General features: G+C 38.9%; 2 protein-coding genes across 2 annotated transcripts; one reads left to right on the forward strand and one right to left on the reverse strand.

Annotated features, from left to right (window-relative positions):
* Positions 1-4,312: 4,312 nt before the first annotated feature.
* TEX38 (testis expressed 38) lies at positions 4,313-6,021 on the reverse strand. Its single transcript, XM_067467102.1, has 2 exons — positions 5,997-6,021; positions 4,313-4,869 (listed from the first exon to the last, which is right to left on the reverse strand). Exons 1-2 carry the CDS (start codon positions 6,019-6,021, stop codon positions 4,313-4,315), a joined length of 582 nt encoding a protein of 193 aa, XP_067323203.1.
* A 2,065-nt stretch (positions 6,022-8,086) lies between these two features.
* Positions 8,087-25,603, forward strand: ATPAF1 (ATP synthase mitochondrial F1 complex assembly factor 1). The gene is made up of 9 exons (XM_060773449.2): positions 8,087-8,379; positions 11,091-11,199; positions 15,155-15,199; positions 16,778-16,840; positions 16,942-16,992; positions 18,136-18,183; positions 20,940-21,035; positions 22,097-22,204; positions 23,877-25,603. The coding sequence occupies exons 1-9, from the start codon at positions 8,162-8,164 to the stop codon at positions 24,075-24,077; spliced, it is 939 nt and encodes a 312-aa protein (XP_060629432.2). The 5' UTR covers positions 8,087-8,161; the 3' UTR covers positions 24,078-25,603.
* Positions 25,604-26,782: the final 1,179 nt, after the last annotated feature.

Genomic DNA, 26,782 nt, shown 5'->3' on the forward strand with positions numbered 1-26,782 from the left:
GTCTTGGGCTTTTTGTTTGTGTCAGCAAGATGAGGTTATTTGAATTAGATCTTATAATAAGTGCATCTTTGTATTTGCATCGTGTGTGTGTCTGTGGTAGTTATGAGATAGCGAACCCTGATCCAGACTTGGACTGAAACACAGTTCTAATGAAAATGCCTTCCCCAGTTTCTCTCAGAACAAGTACTTTGGTGAGGGGACTTGCATTGGGTCCCCAGCACAGATAAGGAAACCATATTTAACCTCACAACTTGTGCATTGCTGCCTCAGGCCCTTTCTACACTGCCATATAATCCAGGTTATTAAAGCAGATAATCCACATTATCTGCTTTGAACGGGATTGTATGAGTCTACATTGCCATATAATCCAGTTCAAAGCAAATAATCTAGATTTTATATGGTGGTGTAGATGGGGCCTTAGTCTGGATTGCAGGCCCTTTAATTCCTGTTTTTAAAACACATGAAATTTTAAGAGGCATTGAATGTAATATGTAGTTTCACTTCCTAGATAGCCCCCTTTCTGTTGTAAACTTTGTGTTCTTGACACTTTTAAGATACTGTGTTTTTGTCAAAGGAAAAATAAATAGGTATAGATGAAGGATAAGACATTTTTAAAGTAAATGTCAACGTTTCTTGTTCTCTAGATACCGAGTAGAGAAGAAATCCAAGCAAATATTCTATTGTGAGACAGAATACCAAGTTACACCAATGCTTTCAAGAATATATTGCAAGGGCACACAAATTTTTCACAGCGATTAGGAGATTTAATTCTCAGCAAAGTGACAGTCTACAGCAAAAGTTGACTTTCGAGTAATTTGAATATGTTTGTTGTTGACAATTATGGTGGTCGCTGTCAGAATACTAATAAACCAGAAGACCTAGTATGATATACATTGCAAAATGTTACCTTGCTGTAGAAAGAACAAAAGTCTTGATATTCTAAAGAAGAGTCTTGAAGTATCATTCCCTTCATAGATTGTTTCATTATGGGTTGCTGTAAGTTTTTCAGGCTGTATGGCCATGTTCCAGAAGCATTTTTTTCCTGATGTTTCGCCTGCATTTATGGTAGGCATCCTCAGAGGTTGTGAGGTCTGAGCATTCAACAATACATTGTTTCATTGTTGTTGTTGATCTTCCCTTCCAACCCAAAGCTTTGCCCATTAGTTAAGAGAACAAGTATTCTCTCAGACAAACATCACTTTCATATACTTTGTCTAAAATTTGACCCAATAAAGCAATACAAATATTAGTATTTATTTGTACCACTGTAATGATTGTATGCCAAAAATTTGAAGATATTTGTAGAAGGTTCACTTGTAATCTAACTCCACTGTTAACTCAATGACTCTTTTTTATTTCCTTCGAGGTATACTTCTACTATAATATAAAAATCATATGCAAACAGTCTGACCCATCTGGCTAATTTAGTTGATCATAGAAACAAGAATGTATGTATGTGTATTTTATAAGACTCTCAAGAAAGTAATATAAATCAGGATTATATGCTCTCTAATGGAGTAAATTGTCTGAAACTTTATAGCATTTAACAGGAATGTTATCAGCACATTATAAGTAAATATAGATTATCTTGTCAACATAGAGAAATAAACAGTAGACTAAGGATAATAAAGTCCATCCTTTCCTGGAGTCGGATTTCAGTGAAGGAATTCAAAAGTCTCTGTCTTTATCCTCAAAAGAGACCGGGAGACCTTGTAGAAATTGTGTTACCTAAGGAAGACTCTGTTGCCTAAGAAGTACTCCTTAAGACTGTGTTGCCAAAAGAAGAATTCTTTTGAGGATAAAGAGAGAGACTTTTGAATTCCTTCACTGAAATCCGACTCCAGGAAAGGATGGACTTTATTATCCTTAGTCTACTGTTTATTTCTCTATGTTGACAAGATAATCTATATTTACTCATAATGTGCTGATAACATTCCTGTTAAATGCTATAAAGTTTCAGACAATTTACTCCATTAGAGAGCATATAATCCTGATTTATATTACTTTCTTGAGAGTCTTATAAAATACACATACATACATTCTTGTTTCTATGTTACTATAGATATTTGTGCATTGTTTGCTAATTTAGTTGATCACTCACTGAAGTGGTAGTCTTCAAAATGTACTGTTTCAAAGAGGACTCGTGAGTGACATGATTTCTTCTAATATTAGCTTTTCCCTGTTCTTTGGATGAGTTTTACATATGAGTAATATAATAAAATAATTTAGCAGATCCCTGAGAATCATGTTTGCAAAAGTCACTGTAATAGTGTGGGACCAAATCATAAGAGAACCCCTATACCACTCTAGCAATATGTCTTTTGTAACTCTAGCTTTCTGATAATCAGCCTTATAATAAATAATAATGACAAATTTGTGTTATTGACAAGGATGTGATTGTTTGGTTTTTGTTCTTATGGGATGTGCCTTGCTAGGTTGCTCTATGTGCCCCTTTCACGAGTTTCTGGCAGAGCGTGCATACCTTTCCAGGAACAGCTAAGGACCCGTGACAGCCTGAATCATGCATTCTGGGTGACAGCTTCCAGATTATCAATGAGCTTTTGTATTTTATAAAATAAATGAAATTTTGAAATATATTTTGTAACAAATCCACTATACCTTTCTCCCATAAATAATCAGAAATCAATCGGAAATCTTCCTCTTCTCAGTTAGTATGAGCATCTGCCAATAAGAAGTTGTTTTTTCTTAAACACTCTGTCATGGTAGGGTGATGGGAGAGTGTACCAGGAGGCTGTTGCTCTCATGATTCTGCCCCATTAGCTAGGATTTGCAATCCAATAACATCTTGGGAGGGGGGACAGCAACTTTTTCTTGGTTTCAACTTTCCCACCCAATATTCCCAATTGAGATCAAGTCCACATGCTAACTTTTAGTGTGTGCCCTACTCATGCTTTGGTTTACAAATCCCTCAAAAACACATGAAGAGAGGCAAAATCAGAATAAGTTGAGGTTAAGCTTTGCATTTCCAAACCTGAATGCTTTGTAACATGCTTACACTATAGTTAGGGGTTAATTGGCACCAAACTGTTCAACACAGTGTCCATTGGTACAGGATTGGGAAGGGCGTAATGAGAGAATAAGAGAGAATTCATCTCATGTCACCAACATTGTGATATGGTGTTCTGTGATAGGAGAAAACATGTGAAGCTGACATTCCCCAGCCTCATGCCCTGCTGATGTTTTGGCCAAGATGTCACATCCATCCTGACATCCCTATCTAAGGTTGTAGTTTGAAACATATGGAAGGTAACAGATTGTGGAAGGATGGTGTAAAATATAAAGGGAGTTATTTTTTAGCTATTTCTGTTCAGATATCAGTGAATTAAAGTATACCCTTCACCACTACTGTACTAGATGACTTTGTGTTGATTTTGAAGTTTTTCTGTTAATACTATTACAATGATTCCAATTAAAATGACAGTCTATGAAAACCAAAGTTGTTCTTATCATTCACAATTGAAGATTTCCCTGCAAGGTTGATAGTGTATTTGCCGAGAATTGGCAAGGAGACAACAGCGTAACAATGGAGTTTGCTTGTTATCTGTGGTGGTAACACAAATGAAAACAGAAAACAAAACAAGAGGCTTGAATACAGGTTTCTACAAGGTTATTGTATCAAAAGATTGAATAATTAGAAAACTAAGAGGTCAAAAATGTTGATTTTCCCTATTGTGAACAATGGCACTGCTAGAGAACAAAATCCTAAAGAAAGAGCTTTAAGATGTTGCTTGAAAATATTAGTTACATTTAAAAATATTGAGTAAACTGTACAGGGATCTTTCTCTGTAGGGAGACATGCACAGAAGTCAAGTTTGCATAACCTTGAGAACAAGAGCTGCAACTTCTTTAGTTGTCCAAAAAGAAGCTGCACTACAGTTATATCAAACTCCAGCTCCTTCACACAAGAATACACTGTCAGGATTTATGAACTTCAAAAAAAAATATTATTTGCAATGATTTTTAGTTTTGACCTGTGATAATTTGTCATAAGGAGCAAAAAACTCTTTAGTTGTACATTGTATATATCAATGCTTTGCACCTATCATGCATTGTGAATGTCAAATTTAAATAAAACACTGTTTGGGATGTAGATGTTACTTTTAAAATTCAGAATGGATTTTTATTGGTCGAATGTTGTTTGTACATAAATGAAAATATTGCTCTTTCTCTGTCTTGCAATAAGTTGACTTAACATTTTAATTTTTTTAAAATATATAACTCATATGGTGCACAGTTAAGCAGAGAAAAAACATTCCCAAATCTCATCTTCATCCATCCAATAAATTTGCTCTTAGACAGAGATGCTGCTACCAGTATTGTATGACTCATTTTTCAGTGCAGCTGATTTCAAGGGCGAACTAAATGCGGTGCTACTGACTGGAATACTGGAGCAGGGGAAAGATGCTGAATGTTCCAGGAGGGGTGGCAAGTAAGGAAGTGCACAAGCACAAGGTACTTCCTGAAACACTGGTTTGTAGGAGTCTGAATCTGGACGGGATGAGGTGGAAGGGCCACTGCTATCTGTAGTGGCCTCGCTGGACAAGTTGTTGCCATGTGGCTTTGGGATGGTATGAGATGAAGGATTGTGGGATTGCGCTTCAGGTCCAGGCAGGGCTTCCTTATCCATTTTGTGAGACAATGCGCGCTGGAAATATGTTTCCGCTTTCAGCTGCTTCACCCAGGCTTTTGCACGTCGTTTCTGATGGATTCGTTTTCTCCATTGAAAGAATAGCATGCAACCAAATACCAGGAAGTAACAAAATCCTAGACTTCCAAAATAGGCAGGTAGCAGTCCTACATATAAGGGCAGACAATTAAATGCTTTAAATATGTAATTTTTAGAAAGTTCTAATGCATTGTTCTAGTATCTAGTGTTTTGAGTAAATGGCTTGATAACATTTTAACTTGGAGGAGATGTTGTTTTTATATTTATGTGTATTTATCAAGCAAGTCAAGCCCCACTCCCACCCCGGCTTGGGCCTTCTCATGTTTGGGCACTATCTAAACCTAGGCAATAGGATTTGGTGAAAACAGGAGACAATTTATTTCCCATGCTACTGCAACCCTTTGAATTCCTGAAAAACAGGGACTAGAAGATTCCAAAGGTACATGTACCAGGCTTTTTCACACAGTCTATAACAGCTATAGTGTTCGTGTTTCTGCTTGTATTATCAAAGTACTGGTTATTAAACTTTGGACTATCACATCTTTTGAACTACAGATTCCCTAATGAACAGCATTCTGGGAAGCAAAACCCCAAATAGCTAGACTATAGTTAAGAGCACCAATATAAAATGGGGTTGCCAGTGCATTGCCATTTAGATTTTTGCAGAACCAATGTCAACTATAGCTTAGTGCTCATATTATGAATAACCTACTGAAAAGAAAGGAAAACTCACAGCCTGCTAGAATAATCCACATTTTCTGGTATTACTTTGTGGCTGCATAAGCATTACACAGTTTAGGGCAGGAGCTGGCAAAATACAGACTCCAGATATCAGACCACAACTAACAGCAACCCTGGTACATATAGCCAGTGATGGCAACTATAGTCTGTGTTCAGAAAGTTCATTTTGTGCATCTCACATTAAGATCTCTGCTAGTCTTTATATGACACTGACACTTTCGCCCAATATTTTGGTCACATTGGCTTGGGAAGAGAAACAACAATCTTGCAAACATCTGGAGGGTGATGCACTTATTCCTGACCTCTATAAACCCTTCTGATGACAAACTTGCTTGTAGGTTTGAGTGGGACTGTGACACTTACCACTGGATATAATCATCATCTGGTCTCACTCAAAGTCTTTGGAGTCAAATTAGTATGTTCATAGGTTAGGCCACCTTTCTCTCCTGTCCTAAGAGAAGGGAAACTAAACTGAAAGAGCAGGTGGTTCAGGTTAGCATCATCGGAACAGAATGACAAAGAGGTGATCATTCTAAAGCTTACAATGAGATAATGGCTGCTAGGCTACCTCTCTGAAGAGCTGGAGAAGACATTCTGCTTTTTTCAATCTAAGGCCATCATCATGGATTGCAATCTCTTGCATACAAGGATGGATCAGGGCAGAAGAAGCCTTTTCAGCCAGCACTTGCTTGTTCCTGTTAGTCTTTAAATTATCAGGTTTTTAAAACTTCATTGGACTCAGAGCATCCTCCTCCTGCCCGCCCCACATGGAATCTAACTGGAAGTGGCAAACAAACTCTCCAGACCATAGTCTATGAAATAGTCTTCTCTTTCAAAGCAGGCTTCAATGACTTACTGCCTATCAATACAGCTACAAACATACCTCAATTAACAAATAAAGAGGCTTCTTTTTTGAAAATCTTTTTACATCTCTGCAGCCACTTATCTTCTGTTCTGCTTGAAGTTAGGTGGATGAACGAGGTCTGAAAAAACACCAACTTGAAGCTTGAAGAAGCATTTGCAGAAAATAATACAGGGTGTCTCAAAAGTTAAATACATAGGAAAAATTAACAAATGCTTACATTACATATGTTATATTTTCAGATTTATAACACAACAGGGAATATTTTATCCATATTTTGTAATAAATATCTTGTAAATAAAGGTATATTTAACAACTTCCCATTTTCCCTATATATGATGACTTTTGGGGACACCCTGTATAATAAAACTTGAATGGGAATGAGCAGGGTTTCTACTCTAGCCAATCCAACTGGGGCCATGTACACGTTCTTATAATCTGCGGCCCCGTGTACACTGAGCATATCATCCAATTTCTGAATGCAGATTATCTGTTTCAAACTGGATTATATGAGTCTACCCTACAATCCAGTCTAAAGCAGAAAATCGGCATTCAGAAACTGGATTAAATGGCCATATAGATGGGGCCTGGTGGAGGCCTATTAGCCAAAGGCTACTACTTAGGAAAGGCCATGACAAGTACAGGATGTCCCAAAGTCTCCATATTAGCAATAAATAAAACCCCTCCCCCCCTCTCTCTATATATATCAAGGGTCTGGAGAACAAGCCCTATGAGGAGTGGCTTAAGGAGCTGGGCATGTTTAGCCTGAAGAAGAGAAGGCTGAGAGGAGATATGATAGCCATGTACAAATATGTGAGAGGAAGCCACAGGGAGGAGGGAGCAAGCTTGTTTTCTGCTTCCCTGGAGACTAGGACGCAATGGAACAATGGCTTCAAACTACAAGAGAGGAGATTCCACCTGAACATGAGGAAGAACTTCCTGACTGCGAGAGCCGTTCAGCAGTGGAACTCTCTTCCCCGGAGTGTGGTGGAGGCTCCTTCTTTGGAAGCTTTTAAACAGAGGCTGGATGGCCATCTGTCAGGGGTGATTTGAATGCAATATTCCTGCTTCTTGGCAAGGGGTTGGACTGGATGGCCCATGAGGTCTCTTCCAACTCTTTGATTCTATGATATATAGGGTTGCTGTGAGATTTCCAGGCTGTATGGCCATGTTCCAGAAGCATTCTCTCCTGACGTTTCACCCACATCTATGGCATTTTGTGATTTTAACTGATGTTTTAATGTTTATGTTTTTAATTGGGTTGATCTTAATGTAGTTGTTTATTTACCGATATGTATATATGTATACGGCATTGATTTTTGCCTTTGTGAGGCCACCCTGAGTCCCCTTCAGTGAGGTAAATAATAAATATAGCAGGCATCCTCTGGGGTTGTGCAACCTGCCATAGATGTGGCTGAAATGTCAAGAGAGAATGCTTCTGAAACATGGCCATACAGCCTGGTAAATTCATAGCCACTCAACCCAGTGATTCTGGCCATATTTATATATATTTTTACTTTCAGAATGCTGCTGTCAAAAGAAGAGTGTATGGAAATAATCCTCGTGACTGATTTGGGGTACATTTAGCTACAATTTCCCCATGTTTGGAGGCTTTGGGGACGCCCTATAAATACATTACAGCAAGTAACAGATGTTGTAGACAATAGAAAAGATCAGTGTGCGGGAATTACGGCGCTGAATCTCCAAAACAGTGAAATGTCAAAGGAGGAGTCAGCCTGGGGCGCTCCCCCTAATCCGTCCCCCTCCGGAACGTTGTTTCGGGCGGAACCTTGGTGGCGGCGGAGGGGGCGGGGTTACATGTTGCGCTCGAAGGGGAAAGCGAGGGGAAAGGGCGGCAGGGACGCGGAGAGATGGCAGCGGGGCACTTGCCGCAGTTGTGGGGCGCCCTGGGGCTGAGCCGAGGGGCGCTGGCGAGCCGCCTCACCCCGCTCCGCCCTCTGGGCCTGCTCCTGCCCCCGCAGCCTCGCTGGCTGCTGCTCTCCTCCAGCCGCGGGGCGGGCAGCGACGGAGGGCTGGAGGCGAACCCTTTCTTCGAGAAGTACCAAAGCAAGATCGAGGACCTGCGCAGGTGAGCCAAGGGAGGGAGGGAGGGAGGAAGGGAGGAGGAGGAAGAGGCCCGCCAGGCCCAGAAAGGCCCACCCTCCAAAACAGGGCCAAAACAAGGGAGAGGCTGGCAATCCCCATGCATTGCAGCCCATTCCCCGGCCAGATTTGTTTGCCATGGCCTCCTGTTGAGGCTGAGAAGGTGTGACTCCCCCAAGGGCACCCATTGCGTTTCCAGAGCTGAGCAGGGAGTTGAACCACGGAGTCCTTGGGGTGCATCTACAGCAGACAGGGGCAAGCTTCGGCCCTCCAGAGGTTTTCGACTTTGACTCCCTCTTTAATCTGGTTTGACACCACTTGGAACTGTTTTGGCTCAGTTATATGGAATCCTGAGGCTCCAGCACTTTGGTAGAGAGGACCTTGTGACACTACGACTCTCAGGGTCCCATAGTATGGTGCCGTGGCAGTTGAAAGTAGTGCCAAACTGCATTCATCCTACAGCAGGAATGGGCAAACTTCGGACCCCCACAGTTCCTAACAGCCTGTAAGATTAATCCAATTTGACACCACTTGGAACTGTCATGGATCAGTGCTATGGAATCCTGGGAGTTTGCTTAGGCTCTAACACTTGGCAGAGAAGACCTTGTGACACTACAACTCGCAGGGTCCCATAGCATGGCACCATGGCAGTTGAAAGTAGTGCCAAACTGCATTTATTCTACAGCAGGCGTCGGACCTCCAGGTGTTTTGGACTTCAACTCCCACAATTTCTAACAGCCTGTAACATTAATCTGGTTTGACACCACTTGGAACTATCATGGATCAGTGCTATGGAATCCTGGGAGTTTGCTTAGGCTCCAACACTTGGCAGAGAAGATCTTGTGACGCTACAACTTTCAGGGTCCCATAGCATGGCGCTATGGCAAAAGAAAGTAGTGCCAAACTGGATTCATTCTACAACAGGCATGGACAAACTTCAGCCCTCCAGGTGTTTTGGACTTCAACTTCCGCAATTCCTAACAGTCTGTAACATTAATCTGGTTTGACACCACTTGGAACTGTCATAGCTGAGTGCTATGGAATCCTGGTAGTTTGCCGAGGCTCCAGCACTTAGGCAGAGAAGACCTTGTGACACTACGACTCTCAGGGTCCCATAGCATGGTGCCGTGGCAGTTGAAACTAGTGCCAAACTGCATTCATCCTACAGCAGGCATGGGCAGGCATTGGCCCTCCAGGTGTTTTGGACTTCAGCTCCCACAATTCCTAACAGCCTGTAAGATTAATATAATTTGACACTACTTGGAACTGTCATGGCTCAGTGCTATGGAATCCTGGGAGTTTGCTGAGTTTCCAGCACTTTGGCAGAGAAGACCTTGTGACACTACAACTCACAGGGTCCCATAGCATGATGTCGTGGCAGTTAAAAGTGGTGCCAAACTGGATTCATTCTACAGCAGGAATGGGCAAGCCTTGGCTCTCCAGGTCTTTTGGACTTTAACTCCAGTAGGCTGTTAGGAATTGTGGGAGTTGAAGTCCAAAACACCTGGAAGGCCGAAGTTTGCCCATACCTGCTCTACAGTATAAATCAGGAATCCTGAAACTTTTTTAGCCAAAGGTTGGATTCAGACTGTTGGGGGGCCAGATTATGGTTTGAAAAACCATTAGCAAATTCCTATGCACGCTACACATATATTGTATTGCAAAAAATGTATGAAAGAATAATACAATATTTACAATGAAGAACAATTTTAACCAACATAAGCTTACCTGCATTTCAATGGGAAGGGAGGGCCTGCTTTTGGCTGAGGAGAGAGTCAGGTTCATTACAGTTGTTGTTGTTGTGTGCCTTCAAGTTGTTTCAGACTTAGGGCAATCCTAAATCTAAAATTTAGGGTGGAGGGCAGGCAATTACCTTGGAGCATACGGCCTATGAGCCTTAGTTTGTGGATCTTTGATGTAAATACATCCTTGGTCTTATTGGAAAAAGAAAAAAAAGGCCAAGGATTTGAACACTGATTCCTAGAGTCTCAGTTCAACCTTCAGACCACATCATACCATTGAAATAAGGTTCAACTTTTATTTTTGTTGTGTGCTTTCCAAGTTGATCCAGATTTTGGTGACCCTAAGGCAACCTTATTCTGTTTTTTTTAAAAAATCTTGTCAAGATTTGTTCAGAGGGGTGTTGCTGTTGCCTTTCTTTGAGGTCGAAAGAGTTTGACTTACCCTAGGTTACTGAGTTTCTTTCCACATCTGGGCAGGAATTCAGACTTAGTGAAAACATTATATCATACGGTCTTTGCAGCTTTCATTGTCATCTGATTAAGTTGGCTACAATCCACAAAAATATATGCCAAATAAAACTTCTTGTCTTCAAGGTATTACATACTTATTTTCCCCTTTTGCTTGTAAGTAACTAACAGGGTTTCATCCTCTGTCTCTACATATGACTGTTAATCCTGAGTTCAGAAGTTATTAGCATGTGGGCATGTTTTGCATCATTTGGAAGGCGCCATAAATAAGGAAGTGTTTCTGCAGTTGTTTTCCTCCCGTGTGTGCTACTCGGCCATGTGCCTTATCTTCCAGATTTCTCTCATAGCTGCCTAACCTGCTTACATTGTAAAAATAAACTGTGTTAAAGGCCCTTTCTAGCAAACCATACCCCATTTGGAGATTTGAGGAAAGGAAAAAAACTAAAGTAGTTTTTAATTAACTATGAACTGTTTAACTTTTTTTCAGATCCAACCCAGATATTTTTGAATCTCGAATGGAGAAAAAGGATGATGTGAAAAAACAGCCAGTTGGACATTCAAAGCAAGCAGAGTTTATCAAATACATGGAGGAAAAGGCAAGGCCAATTTTCAGTCCTGTTTTCTATTTAATTAACTTGAATAAATCTGGGTTAGAAAAGGCTGGCACATGTTCAGAAAATGTTCTGACTGTTTTCAATGGGCAGAAGGCACAGGTGCATATTCATATATATTTCAATAGTGTAAAGCCCAGATTGCAGCTCTTTTCATGCTCTTTTTTGTGGTTGCATGTATTTACTTGTGTATTCCAGTTTGCCTCATCAAACTCTGCCATGCTTCAGAAATATGATATGACATGTTTACATGGCACAAGTGTTCTCTCATGTTAAGTAGTTCAATTGATTAAATGTCCCAGCTTGATTATTTTTATACATGTCCACTTGTGTAGTGGAAAAATGTCAGCCTTGATTCTATATCTATGTTATGTAACTTTACACTTACTTAGGTACATAGTGGAGAGCTATGGAATCTTTCTAGCGAATTGAAAAGATGTGTATCAGGGTATCAACAGGAGTGTTGATACCCTGCTTTTCTGATGCTCATCGACAATCCCTAGCTGTTATCTGTGTGGGCTTTCAGAGCATTTCAGAGCATAGGCATCCATTGCTCATTGTTCCATATGCATATCAGTCCCAATGTGTATTTGTCACTTTGCTATCTGCCATACAAAATAATGTCAAGGCAGATCGTTTTTCAATGTGGATGTTGCTAAACTTCTCAGCTCTGTTTTTTCTGTAGACATATCTATTGAAGTAGACATGAATGCCATGCTGAATTCCAGCCATCATCTGTAGTATTAGTAATATTAATATTTAATTATTACCTACCAGATTAGTGGAAGAGACTGATCCTTAATGCTATTTTAAATTCAGACAGTGTGTCCTGCTGTTGAATCTCTTCTGTCAGGTCATCCTATAGTGTGGGGGTGGCTGAAGAAAAAGTCCTCAGGGTGACAATCCTGGCTGATTGAGGTAAATATCCCCAATGAGAGCTGAATGTTAGGGACGGGTTATACAAGAGAAGGTGATCCTGCCAGGCCCAAAACTAATCAGAAGTTCTTGGAGTGCTTTTTATATTTATTATAATGTGACCACTTCTAGATGTGCCCATAACCGGCTTGTCTGCAAGATCTTGAATTACTTGATGTTTCTGAACTTGGTATAGAGGTAGCCATATTGCAAATGTGGGGTTTCAACACAGACACATTTCAGATCCTCCACCTTTAGGAAGGGGTGCAGTTGGCATAACAGATTAAGCTGATAGTAGATGCTCCTGGCCATCACATCTGTTTGGGTTGTCCTCTGTAGCAATTGATTCAGAAATACCCTAAAGGTGTAAACAGAGTCTTTTGTGGTAGTGTAACCCCATTCAGGATTGATTTCCACAGAGCCAAACCCAGGTTTGGATCCTTGACAGTAAGTGAGCTCTGGTTTTTGGGATTCAGCTTAAGTCCTGCACTTCCACCCCATCCATCCATTTTTTCCCCCAAGCATTCATTCAGAGGAGGCACACTGTCCTTAGCTACAGCTACTTTTGAAGCCATTGTTGTATACATTCAGGTTGTTTCAGATTTATGATAACCCTAAAGTGACCCTTGTTTTTGTGGCAAGGTCATAAAGGGCTTGCCTTTGCTTTCCTCTGAGATTGAGAAAGTGTGGGTTGTTTGAAGTCACCCAGGGGATTTTTATTGCAGACTGGGGAATTAAATCCTGGTCTCTGGAGTCATATACCAATGCCCAGGGGCCTCAAACTACAGCACTCCAAGGCCATTTACCTGTCCGCAGCCCAAGACATTAGACTTGGGATCACCCTGTCTAAAATCACTTGAACACACACAACAATAACAGTGCTAATCAACATCGGCCAAAAGCAGTCCCATCCTTCCCACTAAAATACTGGTAGGTTTATGTTGGTTAAAATTGTTCTCTGTTTTAAATGTTGTATTGTTCTTTCCTCTCTTTTTTTGCACTACAAATAATATATATGCAGTGTGCATAGGAATTCATTCATGTTTCTTTCAAACTATAGTCTGGTCCCCAACAGTCTGAGGGACCAAGAACTGACCCTTGGCTTTAAAAGTTTCATGACCCTTGCACTACACCATGCTGGTCCTAAAGAATTTTTATTTGGATATGATCATCCTATTCACAGAAAGCTAGCTCATGCTTCTGGCTGATTTCTCCCAACAGTTTAATATAGAAAAAAAACTTTTTAAACAGCATTTGAGATATAATTAATTTACAAACACAACAACACAGTTGTCTTAGGTTCTGGATAGATTGTTTTTCATCTCCTGACTGATGTGGAATAATTAATAATGTTATCCATTGTCACACAAAAATTGAGGATAGAATTATTGGCTAGAAGACGAAACACAAAAAACAAAACCCCCAACAACAAAATCAGTATTAGGCAATACCTTTTAGAAGGCAGTTCAAAAGTCTACAAGTTTTCAGATTCTCCAGAACATTTTGTCAAGGGGGGAAAGGGGTGTGTATTTCAAATCATGAAGTTGGCATCTGTTTACAGTCTTAAGATAGAAGTGTGTAGAGCCTGGAGACTATAAACTGATACACTTTGCATGCCTTGGATATCTGCCAGCCCTCACCCCATAGTTTCCTACCTTGTTTATCATCTTGCCGACAGGAGATCTAGAGAATTCAAAAGCTTGCACAATGTTTTCTAACTTTTGGATTTGCCTACTACAAGGCTATTATCTCAATATGAATTTTGAAGCTGTTAATACAGATATCTATATTGCCCCTGGAATATCAAAATCTTACATTCAGAAGTTAAGTGCAAGGGATTATGTCATAACCACTGGTGTTTTCATATTCTATGTATAGGTTTGCATAACTAACTACAAAAAGGTCTATTTGTGTAGTATCAATAAAGCAATCACACCAGCCTGGAACAAAAACATTGTCTTAAATCCAACTGCATGTCAAAATTGGTTTAGACTGATTGAATCAATGGGATTTACATAAGGGATGAAGCACCATACCGCAATAAAGACCCCGCCTATACTGATATATAGTGTAGTTTGAAATTGCATTATATGGTCAGCGTAGAGTCATATAGTGCAGTGCATTTTATGAGACCATACTGTCCATACAATGCAGTTTAAGTTGCATTATATGTCAGTATAGTGGAGTCTTTATTGTGGTATGAAGCCCCTAGTGGTGCACTGGTTTAAACCCCTATGTCCGGCAGGACTGCTGATCATTAGGTCAGCAGTTCAAATCCAGGGAGAGCGGGTTGATCTCCCTTTGTCATCTCTGGCTCTCCAGGCGGGGACATGAGAGAAGCCTCCCACAAGGATGGTAAAACATCAAACATCCGGGCGTCCGCTGGACAATGTCCTTGCAGATGACCAATTCTCTCACACCAGAAGCGACTTGCAGTTTCTCAAGTTGCTCGTGACATAAAAAAAGTTTTAAACTGCACTATATGACAAATGTAGATTGGGCCTCCATCATGGGGTATAATGGAGTTGGGACTAGCCAGTGCAGAGTAGCTATGGGAGTTTTAGGCCAAAGCATCTGGAGGCCTATCATTCCCCATGTCTGATTTTAGCCAATAGGTTTAAAATGATCAGCTGTATTCAAAACTTCCAGACCTTATGTGGGTTTTTTTTTTACAGTGAGGAAGCAAAAAAGCAAGGAACTGTCTTAAAATAAATATTTAATTAGTAATGAATATAATTTTGGAGAAAAAATAAAAATAACTAGTACACCATAACAATTCTAGAGAGATTTCATATTTATTTTAAAAATCAGAATTCAAGTTTTACAGCTGATTCAATTATGTAAAATTGTGGGAAAGGGAAGATTGCATAGAAACATCGTTTCTAACAAGATATGTATGTGTGTGTCTCTGATCTGTTCACTTTCAGGCCGAGGATGAAGTAGCTTAACAATTTTGTTATCAAACACATCACAACAACATAGGAGATAGCAATTTTAAAACTCGCCTTTTACTGTCTAATTCTAGGCCAAAGAAGGAAAAGAAACAAAAAAGGGATTCACAAAAAACAAGGTAAGATGGTATTTTCATTGAATTGCTTTCTGTTGTTTGGTTTCAGTTGTATTTAGCCTGTTTGGTTTATTATTTGTTATGAGCCCTGATGTAGTCCATTAATGTGCAAGATGGAAGTGGATTTTAAGGGAACCTGAATTTACTTGCTGTTTATCCATAAATTTGTATGTATTTTTATACCTTATTTCATTGGTTGTAACTTTTTCCCTGATTGAGAAGCTTTGAAACTGGAGTACACCGTACATTCTGTAGTGCCTTATTTTCATTGGTTTTGTGATGTTCTGTGTGTGATATATATGTGTGTGTGTGTGTGTATGCGTATGTATGTATATGTATGTATCATACATGCAAAGAAAAATCTAAAAGATTTTTTAAAGAAAATTCTTTCTTTCCTAAAGCAGAAGTTTAAAAAATGAAGTGTTTTGGCAAAATACAGTAATTTATATAGTGCTTTTGTTCCAACATGAGTTATCTTTCTTCAATCTTTTCTATATTTATGGAGATACGGTTGAGTATTCCTTATACAAAATGCTTGTTAATTTGGATTTCAAAATTTGCATTATCTATCTTTGCATATACATACATACATAATAATATATCAAGGCACCTCATCTCACTAGAGAAGGAATTCACTTTAAATCCAGTTTCTGCCTCCTGCAGAATTCTGGGGTTTGTAGTTTAGGGAGGAGCCTTTAACAGCCTCACTAAACTACAAGACCCAGAATTCTGCAGAAGGCAGAATTTAAAGTGGATTCATTTTCTAGTGCAGTGGTTCTCAACCTGTAGGTCCCCAGGTGTTTTGGCCTACAACTCCCAGAAATCCAAGCCAGTTTACCAGCTGTTAGGATTTCTGGGAGTTGAAGGCCAAAACATCTGGGGACCCACAGGTTGAGAATCACTGCTCTAGTGTTATGAGGTTCTTGAAGGTGGAACCCCAGTCTTAGAAATTCATTTATGTTTCAAACACACCTTATACGTATAGCCTGAAAGTAATTTTATACACAATATTTCTAATAATGTTGTGCATAAAATAAGGTTTATGTACATTGAACCATCAACAGAAGTGTCACTATTTCAGACATCCGTGTGCTCAATTTAGGATTAATTCTGGATAAGGAATGCTCACCGATCAGTACATTTGTATTATTATTTTGAAGATAGTATATTTGTATTATTGTATCTCTATTTATTAACCTTTTTAAAAAAAAGCATCCCTCTCACACATATATGAAGGCAAACAAGTTCGATCCATTGTTTTGCTTCTTTTCCTCTATCAGGTGTGGAATATTATAACATTTTGTTGTCATGTGCCTTGAAGTCCTTGCCAGATTGTGATAACTCTTAAAGCAAACCTGTTACGGGTTGACCTTTTTTGTTGAAATCTCTTCAGAGGGGGTTTGCCATTGCTTTCCTCTGAGGCTGAGGAAGTGTGACTTGCCAAAGGTCACCCACTGATTTTCCATGATCAAGTTAGGAATTGAGCTCATAACTCCAGAATCCAACACTCAAAACAACTGCACCATTCATGTTTCTATTGAATGTTTCTGTTCAAATTGAATCCTGTGTAATTTGTTTCAGACACTTGATTCCATACTTAATGTTGAGATGATGAAACAGAAGAAACCTGAAGACATAAAACAGGTGACAAAATCTTGTGAATGTATGATGATTGCACTTATTTGAGGCTCCTTGTATTTTCAGCAATGGCATATGAAATAAATGGAGCCATTTCTTTATTCCAGATATGGAAGCAATATTACTCTGGGGAAGACACCGTTTATGCTGTTATTCCCGTAAGTGGAATGGAGACTCAGTGGTGTGAGTTTGTTGTGACTGAAACACAAAAGTCTGCTAAGTAGATTTAATAATTCTTGCCCTTAATCATTTTAATGAAGCTGACAATAGGAGTTGTTGAAGTGAATGGAAGCATGCATGGCTGATGATACAGTTTCTCATGATCAGATCCACTGAGGTTGGGAGACCCCCAGTGGCGCAATGGGTTTAAACCCTTGTGCTGGCAGGACTGCTGACTGAAAGGTCGATGGTTTGAATCTGGAGAACTCCCGTCTGTCAACTCCAAATGCTCATGCAGGGACATGCAGAGAGAAGCCTCCCACAGGATGGTAAAACATCTAGGCATCCCCTGGCCAATTCTCTCACACTAGAAGCAACTTGCAGTTTCTCATGTCACTTCTGACATGAAAAAAAAAATCCACTGGAGTTTGTTTTCAGGACCACCCCCCACTCCCTCCATGAATACCTAAGTGTGTCGTTACTTATGTCCCATTACATACAATGGCATAGGAAAATAGTGGTTCTTATATAATCAAGATATTATTTTTGAATGTATATATATATATTATTCATTCAATCTCTGGATAGTTGAAACTGTGGGTATGGAGTGCTGACTATAGCTGCTTTGATTCTTTTATTTTGAACTGAATGACAGAATGTCACTGAAAAAACTTGTTCCTTTTTGTTTCCTTAAACACATGCTATTATTCTGCTGATGCCTAGTTATATTTTTCCAGATAGGAATTTTCATACATGTGTGTAAGCTCTGCTAATGTTGGTAGCTGAGTTCTTATGAATTGATATTAAATCTTAGAAAACCTTTTCAGGATGACCGAATTGAATTGAGATTTTTTTTAACCCAAATTAGTTGTGTGTTATTTTAGTTTAATTTCATAAGTTAAAACTACTGCTTGGGGGGGGGGGGGGTATCACTGCTTCTGTTGTAGTGTTGACGTTGATTATGAATGTGGTGTATCACGTGATTCATTTTTGTGTTTGATTTTTAGAAGTGTAGTCATGTTGATTTTTGGAGCCACCATAAGTGATTTGAAATATGTAGTAGAAATGTTTTAAACACTCTGTCCTGTGTTTCCAGTGGTGAGAATTGTTCAAACATATTCATTCCCTGTTTCTTATCAAAGGGGAAGACTTTTGATTTGATGTGGAAACGAATTCAGAACTGCCCTGCTGTAAGTATGGTCTTAATAGATTTTTTATAGCCACAACTTTAGTGTCTGTGTTAATTCTTGTACTTCTCTCCTAGTAGAAACCTGACTGATGATAGCTTATTGTGAACATTTTGGGGCTTTGGATCTACAGGCATTCCCCTTGTTACAACTCATAGTTAAGAATGGGGGTGAGACAACAGGAAGTGAGAGAAATCTACCTCTAGGAAGGGAGATTCACTCCTGAAAGAGTTATCAAGTGGAAAAGGTGTCTCCACTGAAGCTTTATCTCCAGTCCTTGTTTCCACAACAAGCCAATTTTTTCAGAATCCAATTATCACAGGGACAAAAAAATTGAGGTGAAATCTTCTGAGCAGGGGCACAGATAGCAAAACAAACACCACAGGGGTGTTAACCCTTGAACAAATCTACAGAACCATAAGTTGGGGCCTGCTTATATTGTCCCTGAAAGATTTTGGCTCAAATGTAGTTAGTAGGTATGAATACAGCTATCGTAAGAAATGTTGTTATAATCTTACATTACAAGGACATTAGTTCAATACATTAGCACACTAGGGAACTGTTGTGAGGGCTTTCTTGTACAAGTGTTACATAGATCAATTTGGGAGAAAGAGCAGACCATGTTTCCAACAACTACAAATCTATGATAATAAATGTTATTTGTTAAAATGTGTTGAAGCTAGGCAGCATTTAACAAAGACACAGTAATAGGCTGCTGACATCCAAAAACTGATTACAAGGACAGCTTGGTGCTGTGTTAGCAGATGGGAGATTGCTATGAAGAATTGCTCTCCAAAAGTCTGATGCAATTATTTCCTTTCAATTGCTGTGTTGGGACACTTGCCACTTGATTATTTCAGCTTGTCATGCAATTTACAGGCCTCTATTGATAAGTTTTGGGGAATGGGGCAGAGAACAAGACGGAGTGGGAAAAAATTACAATTGCCTAGCTTAATGAAAACTACCACTGAGATTTCTGCGGAAGCAGGGGATCTGTGAACATAATCTTTCACATAATTTTTATGAATATGTTAGCAGCAGGAGAGAATGGTGGTGGTGTATTATTCAGTATCGTTCTCCCATGGGATGTGTGCCTACGTGTTTTACTTGTAAAGCAAACAAATGTCAGGGGAAACAGAGTAACTATGGCATAAGGGGGAAATGTTTTTGACTTGCCAACGAAGTGTGGTAGACAACATGTTGAAATTACTATACTGTATTTACACAAGTGTAACACTCACCTTTTTTTGGCTTTTTTTGTTGCTAAAATTGAGGTGCGCATTATATTAATCTATATAAATAAAAATGTAATGTTCATTTGTGAGATTAACATAACTCAAAAACCACTGGACAAATTGACACCAAATTTGGACACAATACGCTGATCAGGCCAACAAGTGACCATCACTCATAAAAACACTGGAAAACACTGAAAGGGACTTAAAAAGCCCAAAAACAAAAATTACAATGCATGCGCAAAACCACATATTATACATGCAAACAAAAATATACACATATACACAAATATACACACACATATATATACACACAAAACACATATACATAGACTGGGCCACAGCAATGCGTGGCAGGAGACGGCTAGTAAATAATAAAAATAAAACTTTATTTCTATCCCACCCAAAATGGACTCGGGGTGTTTTGCCAACAAAAATTGGCAAGCATTCAGTACAACCCCTCCCCCCCCCCCAAAAAAAAACCCCAACCCATAACAAAATACATAAAATCATGGACAGTGAAATAAAAAACATCAAGGTATACTTATAAAACAACTCAAAAATAACAAATGAAAAATTTAAATATACAAATAAAACAATTGGGACACATTTCTCTAATGACTCTAATAATAATAAGCAATATTCAATGGCACATTAGAATCGTCTACCTAAACCTGCCTGTGCTGTTGGGCAAGAGATCCCAGCTGGGAATGGACAAGGGAGAGGCGGCGGTGGCCATGAAAAGGCTGGTGGGAAGCTGATGGTGAAAGCGGAAAGGCTGTTGGGAAAGGGTGCAGATTCCAATCAAGCTTTTCACAGTCACCACCACCTTACATTATATTCAACAGCGAATCATTTTTTGTAGTGCACAACTTCAAAATTAACATTCTCGTTCTATTTAGTGATGTATTATAATTGAGTAAATACTGGTCCATAAAATATCTTGTAACTTAATTTTTTACTGGAATGCTCATTTGGAGATCTCAAGACAGGTACCATTTTCCACTCTAACATGACCTCCTTGGGGTGGAAACAAAATACAAATGCTTCAAATCACTGAACACATTCAGTGAATTCTCAGACTCTTAAATAACCAGATTTACAGTAAACATTGCATTTCAGAAGTTGCCGTGAGATTTCAGATCAGATGATAGGGTTTTTTTAAAAAACTTCTGACCCTTAGGTTTTCCATATTTCAGTTCATGTTTTTCAAGGTGGGAAATGTATGGCACTTCACGTCTCTCACCAGTTCTAGTCAGCATAACCAGTGGTGAGGATGATGGGAACTGGAATCCAATCACACTTGAAGAACTATGTATTTCCCATTTCTGCAGTCCAGCAAAGGCCAAAATGTGTTGCACAAAAGTGGCCCTAACTAACAAGTTGGGACTGGTTTAGTTGGCAGACTTAGAATTTGTCTTTATAATTTAAGCTTTTCTATCTCAGACAGAAATTTCATTTTTTTATAAAAACAAGTAATAAGTAATGACTAAATAAGCCAGTTTGATGTCTCTCTCCCATTAGTTTCTTTATGCACTGCCGAGGAAGGAGGGATATGAGTTTTTTGTGGGTCAGTGGTCAGGAGCTGAACTCCACTTCACTTCTCTGATAAATATTCAGGTAGGTAAAAAGAGAAATGGATTATCAAAGCCAAGTACAAAATCAATGTGATTTTAAGTATGTGTGCATTTAAATAATAGTATTACTTACTTTGGGAAAGCTTTCTATGTTATGAACCCTTTATCATCACATGCTTGATAAGATAGACCAAGAGGTTAACGTTATATTCATTGAACTGGTCCTTACAAGGAGGCTCATCTTTGTTTGAAGTGAGATAGCCTTTTTTTCCAAAACAACAAGCATAAATAGTATTTGCCTCAACCTTATTCTTTATTATTGCTATATTAATGCTCTGAAAAACTGAACATAGGGATAAAAAGAGCTTTGGTAGATCAAAGTGAAGTCTATCTAGTCTACTGTTCTGTTTCCAGAAGTAGAACTTGGGTTCATTAGCATCTTCTGCTCATTTTCTGCAGTAACTGATACTGAGAGGCATATTACATCTGATGTTGGAGGTAAGTTATAGCCATCAGGATTAGTAGCATTAATAGTCTTGTCCTTGATTAATATATCTAACCCCTTTTAATGTCATCTAGCATGGTGACTATTATCCAGACTGATTGAACAGTGGTTAAATTCAAGTGATCCTATCTTGCCTGTTATACACTGTTACACAAATGAAGCTTTTGGTAAAGCATGTAGTGGTGTCATTGTAGGAAGCAAAAAAATCAAATTAACTATAATTTCCAAGACTTGCTCCATTAATTTGTTTTAATCCAGAGGTAAAAGGGAAGATGTTCCTCACATGGTCAATATATCTCTGTGTATTAAGCAAGATGTTATTATTTGATTTTTCAAAGTAGTAGTTAGCTGATAAGTATTTTTTTTATAGTGTCCTGCAGTATAAAGTATATCAGTGTATCATACTGAAACTTAACTTACATGTTTTTGGAATTTTGATGCTCCATCAAATTTTATCATGTTAGGATGATTTGTTTCTTCATTGGGTGCCCATATGTGCTTTTTCATTCACCAAACCATTCTAATGACTTGTTGATTAATTAAAATTCTGACTTGTGATCTTCTGTTGAAGGACACATTATTATTTCTGTTTGCTGCAGACACGGGGTGAAGCTGCTCCCAGTCAGATGATCTTGTATCATTATCCCGAGCTTCAAGAAGAAAAGGGAATTGTACTGATGACAGCAGAAATGGATTCTAAACATTTGGTAAATAGAAACATATCCCCCCCCCCCAGTTTTGTTTCATGTCTGGAGAGACTTGAGAAACTAAAACTTGCTTCTGGTGTGAGAGAATTGGCCGTTTGCAAGGATGTTGCCCACGGGACGCTGGAGCTTACAGAGGGAGTTCTCCCCGCTCCCCAGATTCAAACCGCTGACCTTTCAATCAGCAGTCCTGCTGGCACAAGGGTTTAACCCATTGCTCCACCAGGGGCTCCTCCCCCCCCCCCCCCCCTTGGTAGTATCAGTGGAAAAGATTGATTAAAAAATACAAAGGAAGTGTAGTTGCATGATGTGCCAGTGGGATGTCTTGCTTGTCATTTTAGGTATTAATAAGAACATTGTGATCCAAGTATTAGCATGGATTAGGAAGATAAATTAATATTTAGTTTTATTCTTGTTTTCTTGGAAGGGACTCTGAGCCAATTAGCATTGGGCTTGTTGAATTTGCAGTAAGCCTCTCTATATACAAAAAAACCCCCACAAGTTTTCATACCATCTTAAAGATTGCAGAAGTTGACTGAGCCATTCAGCACAATTCATGGTTCTGGGTACATGACAAACCCCCTGACCATGTCTCTGTAAATTCAAATGGCTTTCCCTTATTATGTGACCTAATTTTAATTACACATTGAGAATGCTCCAGAACATCAATCCTGGACAACTTTTGCAGCATATGCGCATGCATTTCTTGAGTTGCATTAATGTCTTTATTGAGTCAACACAACATTTGCTGATATAATGCGTAACATAACGAGACAGAGAGAAAAAATTAAATTGAGCTAGTTGGTGTACAACATAATATGATCAAGTGCAGAATGAATATAAGTGAGAGGCTTGAATTAAAACGTATATCTCATTTTATTCGGTATGAGCTATTGCTTCCATCATTTCTCATAATTGGCCAGGCTGCCTAGGGCTAATGGGAAGTTGGGATTCCAGCAATGCTCAGAAGAACAATGTTTCCAGGTGTTTTATCTGCAACTTATAGGGGAGGACAATATTCCCTGTCCTGGGAAGTATGTCTGCTTCCCCATCCCACATTTTCAGCAAAGGAGCATTCAGTCATGAAATTTCCCTCTTGTATTCTGAAATTATAAGTGTTGGAGGAGCTAGTGCTGCAGTGTTGCATAACTCAGTTCTGTGAGATGAGGCCAAGCAACCTGTCTGACACCCCATTGCAAGCATGTGAGCCCTTTTATTTTCCACCTGGATTGGGGAACTATGAAATACATTCTGGAGACTCTTGAAGTTGAATCATGCTCCCATTTCTGAACTCCAGAGCTTTCCAAACTGTATTGCAACATGGTTAGTGTGTCAGCTGCAGTTTGTAGATGTGTTACACAAACAAGAAATGACAAAAATCTTGGAAATGTATATAACAAATCATTTATTTTAAAATATATAAATGAAGGTTTTTCATGAGATACGTTGTGTCCCCATTCTACAATTTATGCTTGTGTGTATTTCTTCTAAGGGTTTGTTAGTAAAACTGAATTACTATGTTTAAAGTGATGCATGTCTAAAAAGAGTGTCACCAACATGAAATGTTTGGGAAGCTGTGCTTTAAGCTATCTCATAGGATTGTTATAGAACTGACAAAGGCCTCTAAATCTTCTAACAGCGTGCATTGTGTTTTCTTCCATTTGAAATTTTCCAGAGTGTGCAAGAAGCCCAGTGCCTTGCCAGCCAAGTGCAGCTTTTTTATGCCACAGACCGTCAAGAGGTCTACCAGTTGGTGGAAACATTCAACCACCAGCCAGCAGAATTTAAGTACATGTCTGTAATTGCTGAGCTTGAGCACAGCAAAGTTGGGGATGAACTGAGGCCTCAGGAAGAGCCGCCATCACCTTCGGCTTAAGAGAGTCAGTACTCAAGAGCAGAGATGATAGACGGGGCAAGTGATTCTGCCTTGGATCTGAAGTGCCACCTCATGCAGAAATAATCCAAATGGGGAGGGGTGAGATCAGCATCTGATGGGGAGAATAGATTTATGAATTGGTGCAGCCTCTAGCACTGCCACATTTCTATCTGAATGGTAGAGGAAATGAGGAAAGAGTCGGCTTTCATGCTCACCACATTTCTTCTCCCCTATTGTGCACACTTCAGCGACTTTTCAAATTTATGGAGATTCTCAATATCAGCAAGGAAGGAGAATTGGAGATAGGAACCAGAAGAGACTAGATGTGGTGAGTTCCTAAACACAAACATGTGGGGTTTTTAAAAAAAAAAAAAAAAAAAGATGTAGCATCATCGTTGTACATGAAGTTTTGCTGCTTGAGTAAAAAGTACAATTTCCCTCACCATAAGGCTTAAAAATAATAATAAAGAATTGAGAATAGCAAAAGAACACTTTGGGAATTCTCTTGAGCATGGTTAATCATAACAATTGTTCTTTATGCAAAAACTATAACTATTAACCGTTGATTAGAGATTGTCCCCTAGAAAAAAAAGTATTGAATGTGTACTACAATGTTGCCTATCATTCATAGGTGTGGGGAAACGGATGTATTTATTCTCTAAAATGACAGGTTTTGTTTTCTACCAATGAGGATCATAAAGATTCTGTTTGAATAACGAACATGCACAAACATATAATCCTTTGTGAAGCAAGAGAAAACTCTTGTTATTTTGCTTTCTCCCTCCTTGACTTCATTTCTGAAATGGGTGAAATCCATGTCCTTCGTTCAGGCATGGGCAAACTTCGGCCCTCCAGGTGTTTTGGACTTAAACTCCCACAGTTCCTAACAGTCAGTAAGCTAGCTGGGATTTCTGGGAATTGATGTCCAAAACATCGGGAGGGCTGAAGTTTGCCCATGCCTGCCTTTGATGGTTTGTTTCTGAAACTAATATGAGTGAGAAGGAAACATTGAGCAAGTTCAGGAAATCCTGGCTACTAATGAGCTAGATATTGCACAGATTGGACTTGACTTTGTAGCCAGATAATGCTGATTCTGTTGTTAAACTTCATTTAGTAATGACTATCAGTCCCCTATCTACATTGTAAACAGCCAATCATAGCTAATATGGGAAAGCAGGGATCATGGAGAAAATATTTGCAATCTTGAGAATATATTCTCAAACTGAAGTTTTGAGTTTGAATCTTTCACTCCATGCCCATACCTATCTACAATATTTCTCATGCTGGATACAGAGACAAGAAAATCTCCCCTTTTTCTTTTATTGAGGTAAATGATTTCGTTATATGATTTTTTATATATGCGCTTGAATAACTTTACATATTTTTTCATTCTCTGAAAACCAAAGTATTATATAATAACTTTGAGGCACCTTGAATGGAAAACAGTTAATTGCTGAATCATGTGTGACATTTGATTTTCAAAGCTATATGCATTTATATATTAATAAACGTTGTTTGGAACAAAATGCCCGCTTTGCTTTCTGTTTTCAACATGCAGCTAACAGCAGGTGCCATCTTGGGAAGAAGTGTGTCTTCTTTTTTTTCTGTGGGGGCAAGAAGGGGAAAAGCCTCTTCCAAGAGCTCATCAGTGGCTGCTGCGACATTGAATGGATTATATATTCTTTTTTTATATATAGAATATTTTTATTAGAATTTTTTTCAAAATACAGCAATAGAGGGTTTTATTCGTTATACAAAATAGCTAAAAAAAGAGGTGCAGGGGGGATAGGGAAAATGAGGTAAATAGGGGGGGGGGAATGGATTATATATTCAGTCTCTTTTCAAAAGTCACTGCCCTGTTAATATAGGATACCTATTAAATCCAGCAAAAACCATTAATCCTAGCCAATAAACATTGGGGACTTGGATTCTGAGGTGTCCTGTCGATAACAAGGACAAGGGTAGTTTTAATTTATTTAACCTCTTCCTCTAAAGTAGAGGTTTCTACATTTTTGTTTTTAATAGTTTAACTGTTTTTTTAAACAAATATTTTCACTGTTTAATCCTATTTTATTTTTTCAGGTTTGAATCTCTTTAAGAGAGAAAAACTGGGATAGAATTGTTGTTGTAGTAAATGTTATTATTATTTGATACATAACAAGATTAGTACACAGCAAACAAGATCATTATACTAACTATACTTTTCGATCACGTCAGTCACATCCCAAGTGTCTAGAACTGTGTGATGTATCGGCGAATAATGCATGCAGATCCGAGGAGGGTGGTCTTTTGCAGCTGACAGATGGTAATTTTGTCAGCGATGATTGTTTTCAAGTGCAGGCCAAGGTCTTTAGGCACTGCACCCAGTGTGCTGATCACCACTGGAACCACCTTTACTGGTTGGTGCCAGAGTCTCTGCAGTTCGATCTTTAAATCCTTGTATCATGTCAGCTTTTCCATTTGCTTCTCGTCAATTCTGCTGTCACCAGGGATTGCAACATTGATTATCCATACTTTGTATTTTTCCACAATCATGAGGTCAGAAGTATTGTGCTCCAAGACTCTTATCAGTCTGAATTCAGAAGTTCCAGAATAGTTTGATGTCTTCAATTTCTGTAACTTTTTCATGCTTGTGATCCCACCAGTTCTTTGTCAGATGGTTTTTGTGGCACAAGTTCCAATGGATCACTCAAACAACAGTACTA

Source organism: Anolis sagrei, chromosome 4 (assembly GCF_037176765.1).
Source record: "Anolis sagrei isolate rAnoSag1 chromosome 4, rAnoSag1.mat, whole genome shotgun sequence".
Lineage (NCBI taxonomy): Eukaryota > Metazoa > Chordata > Lepidosauria > Squamata > Dactyloidae > Anolis > Anolis sagrei.